Below are 18,587 nucleotides of genomic sequence, written 5' to 3' on the forward strand. Positions count from 1 at the left end.
CTGACTATATTTGTATGGGCATGGCAAGGGAGAGGTCTGGGACTGTCTGGTGACTGCTGTCTGGTTTCCTCCCCTGCTTTTCTCATCACTCGAGGAGGAGGAGGAGAATGTGAAACGGAGTTTTGTATCCGAGCCATGCACACACAACCACTATCAAACAGACATATAGGAACATGTTGGAAGCAGACAAACTCTTCAGCAAAATGTGTCCAATGGTTTATTGCTCATCGAGTTGGGCGTATTGGACATGTGGTCATGCGTAGTGTGTGTGTGTGTGTGTGTGTGTGTGAAATGGAGGAGGGAAGGCAGAGTGTCTCTGTTTGTTCCAGCAGAGCTTCCATGTGAACGCTCAGTGGAACGGAACAACAGAGCTCACCACGGCCGAGTAAACAAGCAAGCACACACACACACACACTCATACACACACACACATACACCTACACACACATATACACGCATTCTTACTCACAGTCATAAATGCGTCTCGCACACACACACAAACCCCTTACTCACAGTCGAAAACATGTCTTACACACACAGACACCCTTACTCACAGTCACAAACGTGTGTCTCTCTGACACACACACACACACACACACCCTGTAGGAGACAGAGTTAGGCTGCTCCCCCCAGGTTGCCAGGACAGCTCTTGTATATTTCCTCCATTTGTTTTGTTGATAGATATAGATTCTTTTTCCTCCTTCCTCTGCTCTGCTCTCCTCTTCTCCCTCTCTCTCTCTCTTTTAGACCCCCCCCCCACAGAGAGATTACTGGAGCGCATGCCGCCCCCCCCCACCCCGGGGGAATAGTTGTGTTCTTGCCGCTGCAGAGGGTGGCTAAAAATACACCCATGTTGATCTCATCCTCTCCTCTCCCGTCTGTCCCTCTGTTCCTTCTCTCCTTCCTCCCCTCCTCTCTCCTCCTCTGCTCTCCCCCCCTTCTCTCCTCCCCTCCTCTCTCCTCCTCTGCTCTCCCCCCCTTCTCTCCTCCCCTCCTCTCTCCTCCTCTGCTCTCCCCCCCTTCTCTCCTCCCCTCCTCTCTCCTCCTCTGCTCTCCCCCCCTTCTCTCCTCTCCTCCTCTCTCCTCCTCTGCTCCCCCCCTTCTCTCCTCCCCTCCTCTCTCCTCCTCGGCTCCTCCCCCTTTCTTTCTTCTCCTCCTCTCCTCCTCAGGTCCCCTCCTTCCTCTCTCCTCCCCTCCTCTCTCCTCTCAGGTCCCCTCCTTCCTCTCTCCTCTCCTCCTCTCCACCACTTTTCACACTCTCTCTCGTGGCGGTGATCATGCAGAATCAGTCTGGCCCCTGTCCTCAGACTGAGGGTGAGTTCTGCAGGCGAGGGGAGGAAGAGAGAGGTCAGACAACAAGCTCAAGCCGCCCAAGTCTGAGATGGCTTTTTGATGGTGGACATGACCAGTGAGGATTCTCCTCTCTTGGGTTAAACCCGCGGTGCAATCAAGGTAACGGCGTGGAGTCCGTCGACAGTGTGAACGACATCTGGAATAGCTTTCCAGGAACACACACGACCCATGGCCCAACAGCGATCAGCGAGCCACATTTCGGAACTGTCATTCCGAATGCGTCAGTCCACAACGGAACTTCCTCTGTGTCCGGGGAGAAAATCTCACAAGTATTGAACCTGGAATGGTAGAATATGCCACGTGAGGTTGTGTTCTCCGACATGTTTGGCTGCACACCGCGCTGGCCACAGCAGTTCTTTCAAGGGTGAACGGCCAGTTGCCGGCTGGTCAGGGAGTGATTTATTCCGAAAGCTCAGTGAGCACATGTCATCATCTTCAAGGGTAGCCGGGCGGTGGACCTTGGCTCGGCTTCACCCAAGAGAGAACGCACGCTCACGATGCACCAATGCGCCGCACGGCACGCAGAGGAGAACACGGAACAGAACGACGGAACACGGGAGAACCGGACAGGACAGAACAGAAGGATAGGACGGAGTGGAACAGAACAGAGAAGGGTACAGTAGAGCAGAGCAGAGCAGGACACAGCAAAGATGTGTAGAGTCCAGTAGAGACCATTACAGTACAGTAGGACATAACACAGTAAAGCAGAGGCCAGAGAGGGGGGCTGGGGGGGGGGGGGGGGGGGGGGGGCTGGGGGGGGGGGTCTAGCTGACACACAGCCCTGATTCTCACCTCTCCCTGTTAACAGAGATGAGGAAGAAAATGACTCCTTTGTTCTTGTCAGAGTGGCATGTGCTGTTCTCTCTCTCCACCCTCTCTCGCGCGCGCTCTCTCGCCGCCTCCCTCTCCCTCGCTCTCTCTCGTTCCCTCTCTCTCTCTTTCTACCCCCTCTCCTACTCTCTGTCTCTCGCTCAGCCTCCCTCCGTCTTTCTCCCTCTCTTGCTCTCCCCCTTACGCTCCCTCTCCCCGCTACCTTACTCTTTCTCTCGCATATGGTTCTACTCTCTTTCGCTGTCTGCGTTCCCATCCAACTCTCTTACTCGTCGATTTATCTCTCTTTTCGTCGATGGTCTCAGCCTACCCTCCCTCCCTTTCACAGTCCTCTACTCTTCCTCCTCTCTCTCCCTTCCCTCTCTCTTTTCCTCCCAGCAATCCCAGGTCATCCGCAGTTTAAAACCTGCCCAGTCGTAGTGCGGGCGTGTGCGCGTGTGTCCGCGTGCGTGTGCGCGCGTGTACGTGTGTTTGGGGCGCGTTCGAAAAATGTGAATTCCCTCCCCATGGAGCTTCCATGGGGCCGGTCCAAGCATCACACAGCTGGCTACATCCTTCCTGCAACAGTATCAGAAAAGAGATAGCATTCTCTGCACATGTTACTGGTGCCTCAAGTGGATGAGTGGGTGCGCACGCCTGTGTTGGTGCCATCATATTAGCATTCTTTTTACATCTATGTGGCCTTGTCGCGTTGCCAATATGAGGTCATTTGTCAGTGTGTGTGCGCGTGTGTCTATGTGTATGTGTGGTTTTCTTGGCCCCTCCCCCAAGTCCTTGGCGTGTAATAAGCATGTGGAACTGCAGCAGTTTGCACATCTGGTGGGTTGGTCCGGGCGCTGCACTGCTGCAGACATGAACCAGTGCCCCACCCCCCACCTGCTCTCCCCTCCCCCAGTACACACACACACACACGCGCCAAAGGAGGTCTTTCCCACGTGGTCTGAGGACACACACACACCACGGGGAAATCTCCCTTTGTCTGAGAGTTGCGCCAGAGGCTGCTGTGCTGACTATGTTTTTTTTCCCCTCCCTGCGTGTGTGTGTGTGTGTGTGGGTGGATGGGTGGGTGGGTTTAATGTGTATCTGTGTGTGAAAGACAAGTCTCACATAAGCCGCTAGGTGGGACAGGAATTACTGACAGCGTCCTGGGCTATGACACACACTCACACACACACACACACTGTAGAACTCTTCAGGCTTGACTACCAGATCAACGCCTCCCAACCAAATTGGGACATTATTGAATTAGAGGAGTGGAGTGATAGGGATGGTTTAGGTTAGAGATCTCATATTGAGTTTGAGGGCTCAGTACACGCTGAAGATCAGCATCATGGATCTCCTGCTCGGAGTCATTGAAATGGTCTGGTACGCATTCGCAATGTCGATAACGGACACACACACACCCCCGCGCCGAAACCAGCTCACACCCGTACAGTACGCACATGCCCACGCAGTGGATCTTATTACAGGTGTGTAGTGTTACCTAAACAGACCATGTAACAGGCACCTTCTCATCTCTCATCAGCCTAACAGAAAACACAGGAGAGGAGAGGGGAGATGGAGAGAGAGGGAGGTGACTAGGGGAGGAGCGGGGTGGAGGGAGGGTGTAATGCAGAGAAAGAGAAACGTAGGGGATGCAGGGGCGCTGAGGTGGAAAGAGGGATTTCTCAGCTCGTTTTTGCAGGATGCGGCAGCGGGATCGTGAAAGCGAGCACGACGGCCATATTTGTAGTCGTCGTGAGTGACCGACAGAAGCCTACAGCCCGCCGCAGGACTGAACTGAACCCGCTCAGTTTTTATCCGCCAATCCGTGCCTCGTCTGTGGTCCAATTGGCTTTTTATAGCGCTATGCTCTCTCTCTTTGAACTTGAATTGAACATTAGCCCTCCCCAGAGACACAAGAACATACCCCCAACTCTTCATATCAGTCTGGCTGACTCACATACTCCCTTCTCTCTCTCTCTTTCCTTATTTGGTCTCTCCATCCATTCATTTGCATAATGCTCTCTCTCTCTCTTCCTCTCATCCTGCCATTATGCTTGCCGTCACAGTAGGAGGCATATTAATCCCTTCTTCTATCCATCCATCTGTATTCCAGCACCGGACGGATGGATGCTTGAATGAATGGATGGATATATGGATGGATGGATAGACAGATAGGCAGGTGAATGGTCGGATATCGATCTTCTGGTGTCACACTGCCACCCAGACCAGTGCGTGAGCCTGGTGGGGATGGACAAGGTCACATGTCTAATAGGGTCACAGGGAAGGGTCGGGGGTCAACCCTCCTCTAGAGGTTCCTGACGATCCATCAGGGAAGAAGACAATGACATGATAAGATTCAGATGGATTGTCTTACCGATTATTGAAAAGTGTTTCCAGTGGAAAAAAAGACCGTCCTTAGATCCATTAGTTCCATTTTCATCTTCTTCGAATAGAATGTCAGTTTAGTTATTTTGCTCTTGTAGAGCATGTCTACAGGCCTTTTGGCAGATAGGCCTTTGATTACATAACCAGCCGTCGTTGAATGGAATGCCGATATGTAATCATGAAATATTAATCAGAGTTGACTTAATGCGGTGTGTGTGTGTGTGTCTACGTCTTTGCTGCAAGGCACTTGTAGGTTCACGTGAGAGATAACCATGTCGTATGATTCGTTTCAGTGTGCGTGGGGCATAAGCAGGTTGACGTGCGATGGTTTACACTGCATGCACGTGTTCATGCGTGTTGAACTGATTCCGGTTTGAATGTGAATTTGAATGCGCGCGTATGTTCGGGTTCATCTGGGCAGTCCTCTCTCTTCGAACATCATTTATTCCTGTGTGTATGTTCTGTACACGTGTGTGTGTTGTTCATATGGGTTTGTCATGGAAGGTGACCTTGCAGGCAGAACACAGGAGGACACTGCCTCTGTTTCCGGTAGGAAGCAGATTAAGAGCGCGCGCACCCCCGCTCAGATCTACCTCCGAGCTTCCTGTGCTCCGCTCTGGGGGCTGTTGCCAGGGAGACCAGACCCTCGACGCGATAGGCCGTACCTGGGTCAGCTTTCCACAAGTCTCTCGTTCATATCCCTGTCTGGACACAATGAGACTCCAGTGACAGCCGATTGGCTGCTGGCCATTTGTACACTGCGTGAAAAAACAGACTGACTGTGTGCTTGTCTGTGTGTATGCACGTGTGTGTGCACGTGTGTGTGTCAGGAGTCTCAGGAGCCCAGTCCGTAACCTTCAGGAGCCAGTCAGAGGAAAGAGATAATTGAAATGCCTTTCTTTGTAGCAACTTGCTTTTTTCATCCGACTCATTATTTGGTGTCCTTATTCTTGAAGGCGCTTCGTCCACATGCGTGTGTGTGCGGGGGGTACTTCTGTTCAAATTCCACGGTGTGTGTGTGGAGGTGTGTTTCGTAAAGTGGTGTGTGTTAAGTAGCTGAGATGAAGCAACTCTCTGCGAGTGTTGGTGCGTGTGCCTGGTTCAGTCTCTGAGCCTGAGCGGGTGGCGGACGGTGCCATTAAGGAAGAGTGAGAGCTGCAGTCAGGTAGCTGATTCTGGATGGCTGCAAGCTGGCTTGGGGCCAGCGGGGGGGGGGGGGGGGGGGGGGGCAGGGCTGGCACATTCCTAGCTGCCCTCATGGTCATGGTATAAAATACCTGCGTCACAGGCCTAGAAAGTTCACGATGTAACATGGAAAACAAGTGCCAAATGGCCATCTGCCGTAAACGATGTATTATTCTCCCATGGAAAATATAAAGATGGATGAATTCAAATGTCCTGTAATGTCAAGTAGGTTTTATTAGCTTGCTACCGTGGCACTGAAGTGGGAGCCATTGTGTCATTCCTAAGGGAAGGGTACTAAACACACTTCCTGTTGCTTCCTGGTTACCAAGGCAACGGCCCCTAGAGTTCTGTGTGTGGCGGAGCCTTGTTTCCCCAAAGCTGGCCAAGCCACAGAGAAAGGGAGAGCCGACAGCTGGGAGTCGACCGGGCCTGGCTGGGGCAGGCTGGGCCAGGCTGACTGTTTGACTGGAGATTAGGACAGATCGGGGTCTTTTGTACAGGACTGTGCTGGTAGGTGATGATAAGACCCAGTGTTGCTGGGGCTCACAAACCAGGAGGTGGGCCAATGACCCTTTGGTGAACTCTGATTGGTGGATGAGCCAGTATGGTTTGTCTTTCCGTCAGTTCTTTGACCCGTTGGGACGTTTAGCTGTCCATCCGTCGGTTGGTAGTGAGGGTGGTTGGTAGTGAGGGTGGTTGGTAGTGAGGGTGGTTGGTAGTGATGGTGGATGGTAGTGAGGGTGGATGGTAGTGAGGGTGGTTGGTAGTGAGGGTGGTTGGTAGTGAGGGTGGTTGGTAGTGAGGGTGGTTGGTAGTGAGGGTGGTTGGTAGTGAGGGTGGTTGGTAGTGAGGGTGGTTGGTAGTGAGGGTGGTTAGTAGGCGTATGCCCGTCCCCATCTCCCTGCGACCGGAGCAGAGTAGCAGGGCCCGCCTCAGAGCAGCCCACAGCCTGGAACAGGGGTCATGTGGCGAACCGCAGAGATGAGGAGGGGCCCCACGCACACACAGAAACACACACAGCAACACACACACACACACACAGAGAAACACGCACAGAACCCCACACAGAAACACACACAACTCCCTGCCCATCACTGACACACTGAAGAGCAGACTAGTCAAGACTCTCTCTCATTGGACAGCACTATGTTCCATACCCAGCCTGTAGGATGAAGCGCAGATAAACATCCCTGGTTTTGGATTGGCTGCCTGCACACCCAGCCTCAAATTTGATCTGATTTTGCCTGGGAGTAGCCCATCTACAGAGGGGGGTCCAATTGATAGATATGCTAATGCTGTTATTGGATTGAACCCTACTCCCCCACCTGGCCCCCTCCCTTCCCCGTTCTCTTGGGAATCGTAGAAGCTCCCCACTCGATAGGAGAACATGTGCTTCATGACCTCTGACCTCTCCCCAAATCAACTGAGCGCTGACGCCCCCACCCTGTCGGAGGGCCGGTGCCTGGACCCTCCCCAACCAATGGCCGTGTGTAACAAAGCTAGACAGGGCTACCTCTGACAAGGAAGAGCACTGTTTTTCTCTCCAACACTTTTGTTGTTTTATCTGCCAGAACACAGCCGGTCTCACACTATCAGTTCACACCACCTATTAAACACTCTTCCTCTCTTCCGTCCTTTTCCATCGCTCTCTCTGTCTGTCTCTCTCTCTTTCTCACTGTTTCTCTCTCTATCTCCCTATCTCTCTCACTGTTTCTCTCTCTCTCACTGTTTCTCTCTCTCTCTCTCTCTCTCTCTCTCTCTCTGTCTCTGTCTCTCTCTCTCTCTCTGTCTCTCTCTGTCTCTCTCTCTCGTCTGTCCGGGTGAGGAGATACACAGACGGGGGCACGTGTGGTTTTGCTGGTAGTCCGACGAATGAAAGTGTCAAATAACACAGATAAATTAACGAGCCTGCCCTCTGCTTGTTCCTGGACCCACACACACACACACACAGTCAGAGAACCGTTGCTACGGCGCTCACAGTGCATTAGCCGGGACGTCAGTGGCCTTAAGTGGGCCCTTAAGATTTACTCTAATGGTGAGATTGCAGGCAGGCTCCTGCAAAGCCCCATGGAAAGGTAAAGAGGAGAGAGAAAGAGATTGCGAGAAAAGGGACCGAAAGAGGGGGAGAGAGAACGTGTGAGAGCGAGAGAGAGAAAGAAATGGGGTGAGATGAGATCCAGGGAAAAAGTGGGGGGGGAGACAGACATTTGTCTGACTGACGGCACACGTCTTGTCGACATGAAAATGTACCCAGCCAAGTCAACAGCGAGGAGGAACCTGAAGGCATTAGTACACATTCATCAGCATTAAAGCTGCTGCACGTAGAGCCCGGCCAGATACACTGCTGCACTCCCCCCAAAAAACTACTTTTCCCATAATTCACAAATGTTTATTTTTTTGGGGCCCCAGACTGAATTCGTCATCATACATTAACGGATCCTGCTGTGGAGGCAGCAGCTTATGAACTGCCCTCATGTTCCAGAGTTGAACTGTTCATTTAGCCTGCTATATTATTCATCGTGTGATTTTTGCCACAGTTTCTGAAACGCTTACTTCGGATTTAGGCCTGGGTAATAGATCTCTCTGTCTGGGCTAATGACTCGAGTGGCTGTGGGAGGGAGTTCAGGGTATCGGAGCCGCGTTGAAGGTGGTTGAAGCTGATTGAGACACACAGGCCCCGAGTCCGCAGAGATTACCAGGTGGAGCACACGTTTCACCTCATCAGAGAGAGAGAGAGAGAGAGAGAGAGAGAGAGAGAGAGAGAGAGAGAGAGAGAGAGAGAGAGAGAGAGAGAGAGAGAGAGAGATGAAAGGAAGGAAGGAGAGAAAGAGGAGAGGGGGGGGCATGGCAGACAGAGAGAGAGAGAGAGAATAGTGGAAGGAGGGAAAGAGGAACACGTGGGTGTGAGGGGAGATGGAGGAGGCGTCTGTCTCTGTGTTTGTTTTGAGAGCCTTGCTGGGGGACTTTTCTCCTCCCTAACCTCGTTATCCATGATTCAATCACAAGGAACTGTTTCTGAAAAGACTCGATCACTCCGCACACCCCCATCTGTCACGGTGATAGCGAGCTAGCTGCTACACAGTGACGTTAACCAGCTGCCCCACTGACAAACCTGCTTCTAGGACCTTCAGTGGAACGGCAGATTTCACTTCAACCTAACTGCTCTCATCTGCAGACTCAGACTAATAGAGGGGTAGCAAAGCTTTCTGGGATTTTGAGTCCATGACAACACTCCAGCATGGTGAAAACTCAACGTTTGTCCTGACAAACTGTAGATCATGTGATATCCCAGCGGTGTGTCTGTTGTCACCATGGTAACAGCAGAATGGTGTTTTTAACCTCCGCGGGGTTGCTGTTGGTTAACTCCCGGCCCTGCCGCTCTTGGCAACGGCCCCAGTGTTCCACCTTAACCACCGATGTGTTCCGCCGGCACGTTTCCTTAGATATTAGTGCTGCTAGCACAACCATGTAGGGAGATTACTTCCTGGAGACGGATTGTCGGACGATAATTCATTATTCAATGTGTTGATTATCTGAGACAAAGCGAGAAAATGGACGTCTAGACATGAGACAGTTGCCCGGTTTGATGTATGAATAGGTAATCTGGGTTTCTAAGGCAACTGATTATGGGATAGCCTCGATTCTGGAGGTTTCTGTGCGGATGACACAGCTTGTGGTGGAAGTATGTAGTAATTATGGTGAGAGAAAAAGCCCCTCCCATCCTGAGAGTTTGTGTGGAGATGAAGGCGCTACTGTTGGGCCAGGCCGGGCCAGGCTAAACTAGGGCAGACCAGGTCGCGTTAGTCTAGCTCCACCCAGGCATTTCATGGCACCGCCATCCCATAATAACGTGACAGGCCGAGATGCATCTGATCAAATTAGCTGCTGTCAAGCTCGCTCACGTCATGGGATTACCACGGCAACACTGTGATCAAGTTCATTGGGTGCCATCGGTTGCCCCCGGCGATGCTGGGGCTGAGAGCCTTCAGTTTAATTTTCAACGGTTTCCATTTTCCCTCCCTTCTTCTTTTCCCCCTCCCCCTTTTCTGTGGGGTTAAATTGGCTCCAAATTGGATATTTAGCGGATGGAAGGACTCAGGGGTAAACGCCACCCTGTTTCTCTTTCCTTGAGGCTACTCCCGGTGTCTTGCCCCCCCCCCCCCCCCCCTCACGCACACACACGGCCACCCACCCACACACACACACACACAAAGTTCACAAGGGGCCGTCCAATTTATCTTTCTCATCCAGACCCGCCTCCCCACCCCCTCCTTCCTGATGAGCTCAGCGTTCCAAAATCCACTGCCCCCCCCCTGTGAATGGGACCAGTCATAGGGTGGGGGGCAGGGGGGGGGGGGGGGGTCACACCAGGACAGCAGAGTATACTAATGGAGGCTATCCTATCTCTGATTCCATTCTCACCCTCCATTCCAGGGTGGATTAAGGCAGAGGCCTCGAGGCGTTGCAGCGTCACGCTAGGCTGCGTGCTGCGTCGGCTGGGGTGGGGCAGTGGTGCTCGTGGTGATAGTGGTTATGGGTTACGGGGAGGGGCGGGGGGGGGGGGGGGGCGGCGGGCGGCGGGCGGGAGAGTCTTCCTTCTTTCTGCTCCTCTATAAAAGCTGGAGGAGATTTACGCCCCCCCCCCCCCCCCCCCTAGCCACCACCCCCCCTCCTCACCCACCTAGTCCTCGTAACCGTCCTGGAGCGCGCGGGGAGGTAGGGGTCAGGAGAAGCCGTCGGTTGGATGCTGCCTCCCAGGCGCTCCGTCTTTGTCTCCTCTCGTATTTCTCCCTTCGCGCTCCTCGTCTCTCTCCGTTTCGCCGTCTGTTTATCCGTCTCTTCCCCCTTCTCCACCTCGTGTGTCTCTCTCCTGTCGTTCTCTGTCTCTGGGAGAAGCCGGGCTCAGGCATGGTCTTTTCCCCTCTTTTCTGTGCAGCTGAGAGTGTGTGTGTGTTTGCTGTACTAACAGTGGGCGATGGTCTTCCCAGATGTGAATCCAGCAGTGTGTGAGCGAGTTTGCCGGCAGACAAATGATGGACCTGTTCAGGGAAGACATGGGGCAGGGGGGCGGGGGGGCGGGGGGAGAGAGAATGAGAGAGACACAAGGGTGACTCAGTGTGTTTTCACTCCAGAGCCAGAGGTCTTCCTCCTACGTCCAGGGTACTGAGGGTATTGTACGCGCACACACACGAGCACACACACACGAGCACACAGACGCATGCTCCAGCGTACAAACAGGCGTTTCAACAAGACTGCTATGTGGGCGCTGGCATCAATGGACCCGTGTCACATGACACCGCCCGAGCTCCACCCACGGGATGTTTTGGAAAGGACCTGTGCGTTGCCGTGGCTGCAGAGCACCTGCTGTCTCTTGTGGGATTGTAGATTTCCACCTGCGGGAAAGAAAATAACCTCTCCCCTCCCCCCTCCCCCAAAAACAGTCTCCATGCCAACAATGTTTAACTGTCGTTTTGTTCCGTTGGCGATGGTGCGAGTTCTGCCCTCTGCCAAGTGCTCCGGGAGGAAATCAATGTGCAGGTCTTTTTTTGGAGGAGAAGATTTTTTTTTGTGTGTGTGCGAGAGAGAGACTGAGAGAGAGAAAGAGTGAGAGAGAGTGGAGGAGTTGTCAGAGAGAGAGAGAGACAGAGAGAGAGACAGAGAGAGAGACAGAGAGAGACAGAGAGAGACAGAGACAGAGAGAGAGACAGAGAGAGAGACAGAGAGAGACAGAGAGAGACAGAGAGAGACAGAGAGAGACAGAGAGAGAGAGAGAGAGAGAGACAGAGAGAGACAGAGAGAGACAGAGAGAGACAGAGAGAGAGAGAGACAGAGAGAGACAGAGAGAGACAGAGTTAGGCAGGAAGAAGGAGTTTCAGGAGTGTGACCCGACTGAGGATGAGTGCAGCTGTGGAGAGGCTGCCAGCAGACAAATGGTGGAACTGTTCAGGGGAAAGAGGGCGATCTGTCCGTCTGCAGGAAAGAACAGAGGGAGGGAGACGAGGAGAATGAGAGACTGGAGGGGTTGAAAGCTGAGAGAAACAGCACACAAAGCTATTTGAATACTGTATGACTACTGTAATAGCGTTGTAGCAATACCGTAGCTCTCGCATAATCCTTCAAGCACATCTACACCAAAGGACTAACTCAAATCATATGACTGGCCACCTGACCTTCCATTCAACACATGCAAGGCACCTCCCCACCTGCTTACACACTTGTCCTTCGATGAGACTGCGATGTGTGTTGGCCATTGAGTGGGTCTGCTGTGCTCTGGACAGTGGACACTAGGCCTACATCTGTTCTGCACCCCCCCCCCCCCCACACACACACACACAGAACCCCTGTGTGTTCCTTTGGCAGTGCCACACATGCCCTCTCCAGTGGTCTCTCTAGGAAGTGAGTCTCTGAGTGCCGGCCCCTTGGCACAGCTGGGCTGGCAGTGTGCGTTCCCACCCAGACAGCCTCTTACATGGGCCCCCCTCGCCCCTTGACGAGCCGTTGGCACGGCAGCCGGCGTGCGGGGCAGTGGGCGCGCGCTGAAGGTCAAGCGAGCCCTGGGCACACCGTGTGTGTGTGTGTGTGTGTGTGTGTGTGTGTGTGTGTGTCGTTGGATGAGTGTGTGGGGGTGTTTGAGCCTGTGTGTGACACACTCTGCCCGCGAGGTCCGTCTCATTCTGGAGACGGGCCACGGATAAGGAGAGATGGAGAGAGAGAGAGAAGGACGCGGTGAGAGAAGGAGGGGTAAAGAGCAAGGCGGGCTGGAAGTGCAGCCGGTGTCTGAGGCAGATGATCCTACTCCCAGACTTAAACCTAGAGCTTCAGAAGAGCCTGTCTTGAGAAAGAGACTTAGGCAAGGCATTAAGCCTAATCTGTGTCACGGAAAGTGCCGCGTCGTGTCCGAGATGGATACAAACGACGACGAGGGGGGGGGGGGGGGGGGGGCGGAATGAAAGGTACAAAAACGTGTCTCCCTCTCGTAGGCATCTCTTCCCGATGCCACGCTCGGCGGATCTAAGACACCTTCATGGAATATCTTATGAACATTTGGTATTCGTCTTTTTTGGGTTTTGTCGGTCTGATGCACGCAGAGCTTTGACAGGCAGACTCAGGAGGATTGTGTTTTTTGGTGTCTTTTTTTCTTTTCTTTCCCTGTGTCATGTTTCTTTCATGCTGCCCGCCAGACAGCAGAGAGGGGAAGCTGTGAGTCGTCTGTGTCTTACTGTCAAGACTCCTCCTGAGTTAGGGGGGGAGGGCGGAAGAAGAGGAGGAGGAAGGGGGGGGGGGAGATTGACTGATGGTGTGCCGTGAAGGAGAGTGAGAGAGAAACAGAGGAAGAGAGAGAAACTGAGAGAGAGAAAAAAAAACAGAGGGAGAGAGAGAGAGACATGCAGAATAAATGGTGAGAGAGAGACTCTCTGAGTCAGCACAGAGCTCATGAACCATAGCCTGTTCTCAGGGATGTGTGTGTGTGTGTGTGTGTGTATGTTCAGTCGGGGATACGAATAACTTCCTCTCAGCCTTTCCTTGCTCCAGTTTTCAGAATTCCTGACTGTTGCCCCCCATGAATAAAGCATTGGGCCTTGGCAGGTTACGTTCTCATAGCTCAGTGTGTGTGTGTGTGTGTGTGCAGCATGCGTGTGTGTGTGTATCTGGACACCTCTCAAATACATTTTACTGGCAAAGAGTAAAAAGTATTATACATGTCACCTTTTAGCAATTTAGCTTAATATAACATTGTTACATAAACAAACATTTTGTTTGTTACATAAACAAAATGTTTATGTCAATTTGATTTGAAAAATGTGTCACCAAAAACTATTAGTCTATAGTTTTTTTACCACTTTTTACTCATCTTTGCCAGGGGTGCCAAAAATACCGTAGCTGACTGTAGATGTGTTGGAACTCCGACAGGTCACAGCTGCATTTAATCTCCACGATGACCTGGCAGCTCATTGTTGACTGACGCCTCCTCTCTCCAATCACAGAAGGCCCCTTCACGGGAACCCCTCCCACCTATGGCTACGACGCGGACCGGGCGGAGGAGCAGCGGAGACACCACGACATCCTGCCGTACATCGACGACTCCCCGTCCTCCTCGCCGCACCTCAGCTCCAAGAGCCGCAGCAGCCGCGACACGCTCTCCTCCGGCTCGCTCGAGTCATCCAAGTCGGTAAGTGAGCTGTCCCACAATCCTCCAATCACCCACGGTCATAGCCCTTTAAAGGGATAGGCCTCGATCCTCTGTTTGATTGATCCGCTGCCTCTATTCTTACTGGTACTATTCTAACTATGGCGCCTCGCTCTCTTCAACAGTTACCATAGAGAGATCCACACACACACACACACACTTGCACCCTTTTCCCAGCGTTCTGGAGTCATACATGATGCTACTAGGTTTGCAAGCGAAGGCTCTAGATCAGCTCTATGATGGAGTTGGTGTTCAAATGTGACCCATTTTTCGCCCATCGGAGAAAGTTATCGCATCCGTGGCTATAAAGAAAGGCCTGTGACCCCGCCCTCGAGTCTCGCCTCAGTGGCAGAGTGAGCACCTGTCCCATTTGATTGACGGCTCAAACCTGCCAATAAACGATGAGTCCCTGGGCTGCACCTAACCTCTGACCTGCGGGTCGCAATTCACACACACACACAACGAGCGTGCGAAGACAATCGCATACTGTGTCTCTCTTACTCTTTCGCACACATACACTCCCACACTTACATAGTTATACACACAAAGCGATGGATTTGGTATAGTAGGGATTGTGTGGGATTTGCTGTGTAAACTCTTTTGTTTAGAGACAGAATTCTAGAGTATGCTGTGTCGGTTTAGCAGTGGAGCCTTCCAGGGAAGACCATTCCACACACACACACACACACACAAACAAATACACACAGACACACACCAAATCAACACAGCTGCACTGACAGGCCTATTCGGGCAATTACATTTCCTTTCAGTAGAGGAAGTCCAGCTCTTACTCCCAACATTCTCCTGTCGTCTCCCCCGATGACTCGCTGCCTCCGGAGCCATTGATTGGTCCATCCGGGCCAGCATATCGGGACGTCACAAGCATGAGTCACCGCCACCTCCTGCCGTCTCCCAGAGTTCCGTAAGGCGGGGCCCGAGCGATGTCATCCTGCCACCCGACCTGCCCCCTCCCCCCACCCTCCACACCCCGCCCGAGGGGACAACGTTTGCGGTGGGACGTTCGTCCCGTCCCCCGGCTCCAGCTGACGTCCTCTCTGAGCCGATGGTCTTCAACCCCTCACCCCCCCTCCCCCCCCCCACACACGCACCCCTAAGGCGAGGGCTACTTCTCCCTAATGAGCCCTGTCTATCTGCCTGCCTGGGACGTGCGTCTCGAACAAAAGTCACGCAGAGATGCAGTGTGGCAGATGTCAACGCGTTAGCGTTAGCGCCGTTAGCCTCGAGGTCCCCACGGGGCCGTCCCTGTCAATGCCCGTCTCGTCCGTTCTGAGACCGGAGGGGGGGGGGGGGGGGGGGTACAGAACCATCTCTCAGTCACTCTCTCCCCGCATAGCCAGGTGATTCATCGACTGTGAGAACTAAGGCGTGTTTTGGATGTGGAGAGGTCTCATTAAAGATGGAAAAGGATGATAGCGATGTCCACATGAAATATGAAAAAAAAGAAAACGAGACACTTATCATCCCCCATTTTCTTTCTCTCTTTCCGTTCCCCACATGATATGACGTGACACACCACTACCCCCCCCCCACCCCACCACCCCCACCACTACCCACCCACCACCACCCCCCTCCCACCCACGCCCCATTCCCTGACATCTCTGCTCTGAGAGGGGCTCATTAGTTGCCACAACAATGAATAAAACATCCGTCTGGAGATGCAGTTACCCCCCCCTCCCCTCCCCCACACACACACCCCCTCCACCACCCAAGCAGGGGGCATCAGTGTCTGAGGAAACCACATAATACACGTGCTTACTCTCCATCAGTGGTCTGAACCTGTGTGGCTCTCTGAGGACGCCCATCCTCTCTCCCTCTCCCCATTCACACGGCGCCAGCCCCGAGGCCTTCTCTCTGCACAGCCCCTGGAGGCCTCGTCAGTACATGACATAGAAGGGACCATTGTAGATGATAGTTGAACACTCGGGGGAATGCCATACAAGGGATTTGAACCTCCAAAGTTGTGATTTATTTATCTCCTCCCAGCATATACGGTACTGAACCAAACCAGGCCGCTCAGTAGTTGTATGAGAAGTGAAATGTTTAATCCTGTCTCCATCTGTATAAACAGGAAGCCGATCAGAGCTTAAACAGACTTATGGGTACTGTAGCCCCTTTTGAGCCTAAACCGTGACAGTCCCCCGGAGTTACTGACTGACATCTGCTGTCTATACAGCTCGTTGTCTTCTCTTCGTTTCTCCTCTCCTCTGGTATGAGAGGTGTGCCGAGGTCGTGGAAGGGTCAACGTGTGTGTGTGTGTGTCCCGCAGACGGAGCTGGACCTGGAGAAGGGTCTGGAAATGAGGAAGTGGGTCCTATCCGGGATCCTGGCCAGCGAGGAGACCTACCTCAGCCATCTGGAGGCTCTGCTGCTGGTGAGCTGCTGCACACACACACACACACACACACAGGACCACACGCCCATGCAAACAGACATGCCGACACAGACGCACACGGAACAGGTCGTCGGCGTCGCTTCCTCCCCATCTTGCCCGTATTGGAGTTTGAACTCGCGACCCGCTTTAACGAGCCGTGCCACCGCAAAGTTAGCTCTTTGCTGGCGCGGGTCGGAGATATTTACACGCTCACACCCAACGCCGCACGCACACTGACCCCCTCCTGACCTCCTTCCCCAGCCCATGAAGCCCCTGAAGGCCGCTGCCACCACCTCCCAGCCCGTGCTGTCCATCCCCCAGATCGAGACCATCTTCTTCAAAGTGCCGGAGCTCTATGAGATCCACAAGGAGTTTTACGACGGCCTGCTACCCAGGGTGCAACAGTGGAGCCACCACCAGCGCGTCGGAGACCTCTTTCAGAAACAGGTGAGCCACGCCGAGCAGACTAGGGGGGGAGGGAACATCTTGTCAGACAGCCAGTCAGACAGCCAGTCAGACAGCCAGTCAGTCAGTCAGTCAGTCAGTCAGAAAGTTTGTCGGAAAGACAGTCAGTCAGAAAGTTTGTCTGAAAGACAGACAGACAGACAGACAGACAAAAAAACAGTCAGTCAGTCAGTCAGACAGAAGACTGGTTAATGTGCTCAAACACTGTGTTTGTGTCTGTTAAGAGAGACCTTGTCTGTGTGTGAGGTCATGATACCCCGAATTCGATGAACTCCACCCCGAACAGGACAGGAAGGAATGTCCACTAGGCGTGCGTTGTACCCGCCAGGATGTCTCCCTGGTCGTCCCTGTCTACCTCCCTGACCCAAGGTCCGCTCACGCTGATAGGAGGACTGCCAGGGGAGACGACTGCTAGCGCCTCTCGTTGTCTGCCCTGTCCTCACCCGCCCTCACTCCCTCCCTCTCTCTTCTCCTTTTCTCTCTCCCTATCCTTCCCCTCCTCCACCACCACCCTCCCATCTGGCTGTCTTCCGACCCCTCTCTCCTCCCCCACTCCCTCCCACCTCCCGACCTCTCCCTCCCTCCCTTCTCCCCCCCCCCCCACCCCCCCCTTCTATTCCAGCTTTCTTCCCTCCCACCACCACTCTCTCCTCCCCATCAGTGCAGGGCTACCAGATTGGCCAGCGCCAAACATACACCGGGCTCATTGAAACCATTCACACCAAGGCGTCATTGGGATACACGTTTCACTTCCGTAGAGATCCTCCCGTGTCCAGTCAGCGCTGTCATGAACATGAACGAACACACACACATACATACGCACTCTCAAACACACACACGCATCCCACGTGACACCGCTGTCTATTTAGCCAGGCAGATGAGAGATGACGAACACTACACTGTGCTTTGTGTCTCTGAGAAGCTCCTTTAAATAGACGTGCGTGGCACTGGGACTCCAGCAGAGCCTCGTCTCTGTTCCTCTCCCTATTAACTCGACTAAGCTGACTCCCTCAGGGCCCGGAGGCCGAACACTGTGTTTGTCTCTCGCCATCGTAAAAGCAGGCATTCGAAATACTACACTCCGGTTTTTTCATTTATTCGTGAATGTCGTTTTTCCCCGCGTCGTCTCCGGCTGCTCGTCTCTGTCCTTTCGGGGGTCTTTGTCTGGTAGACGTGACGAGAGATGGCATCCGAAGCCGTGTCACATCTGCCGGGAAGACGGGCGTTTTTCGAAGCTGATTGAACGGAGAGTCGCTGATGCCTTCTCCCTCGTTTGCTCCCTCGTGCTCTCGTTTGCTTTGAGAGACAACATCTCGCCCCTATCCTCTCTCTCTCTATCACTACCCTCTCTCCCTTTATCTTTCCTTCACTCTACTTCTCCCTTTTTTCACCAGACATCTTCCCTTTCCTTAATCTCCCCCTCTCATCTTCTCCCCCCCCCCCCCCTCCTTCCCCTCTCCCTCTCCTCCAGACACAATAAAGTAAGAGATAGAGGCTGCAGAGCCTGCAGCAAGGCCTTTCCTAACATGAGAGCCATTTGGGGGTGAATGAGGGGGAGGGAGAAGGAGAGGGAGATGGAGAATAAGGAGGAGAAGGAGAGGGAGGAGAAGGAGAGGGAGGAGAAGGAGAAGGGAGTGGAGTGGAGTGGAGGAGAGGAGAGGGAGGAGAGGGGGATGAGCTGTGCAGTGGAACAGTAGCTTTAGACTCAGGTTCTTTTGGAGCTGGTTTTGCGAGGGGAGACGGACAGAGCGGCAGAGTGGATGGAGGCAGACATGGATCGATGAGTGAATAGATCAGAAGAAC

The 18,587-nt window shown here is 53.2% G+C and overlaps 1 protein-coding gene across 2 annotated transcripts in view; it reads left to right on the forward strand.

Moving 5' to 3' along the window:
- The window catches only part of bcr (BCR activator of RhoGEF and GTPase), a 61,483-nt gene that overhangs the window by 19,360 nt on the left and 23,536 nt on the right, over positions 1-18,587 (forward strand). The window contains exons 2-4 of one of the 2 annotated variants that reach the window (XM_047045618.1): positions 13,728-13,909; positions 16,215-16,319; positions 16,581-16,766. In XM_047045618.1, coding sequence (XP_046901574.1) covers positions 13,728-13,909; positions 16,215-16,319; positions 16,581-16,766 — 473 coding nt within the window. Of the gene's footprint in view, positions 1-13,724; positions 13,910-16,214; positions 16,320-16,580; positions 16,767-18,587 lie in introns of both variants that reach the window. The other variant, XM_047045617.1, reaches the window with a different exon arrangement.

This window comes from Hypomesus transpacificus, chromosome 22 (assembly GCF_021917145.1).
Source record: "Hypomesus transpacificus isolate Combined female chromosome 22, fHypTra1, whole genome shotgun sequence".
In the NCBI taxonomy this organism is placed as follows: domain Eukaryota; kingdom Metazoa; phylum Chordata; class Actinopteri; order Osmeriformes; family Osmeridae; genus Hypomesus; species Hypomesus transpacificus.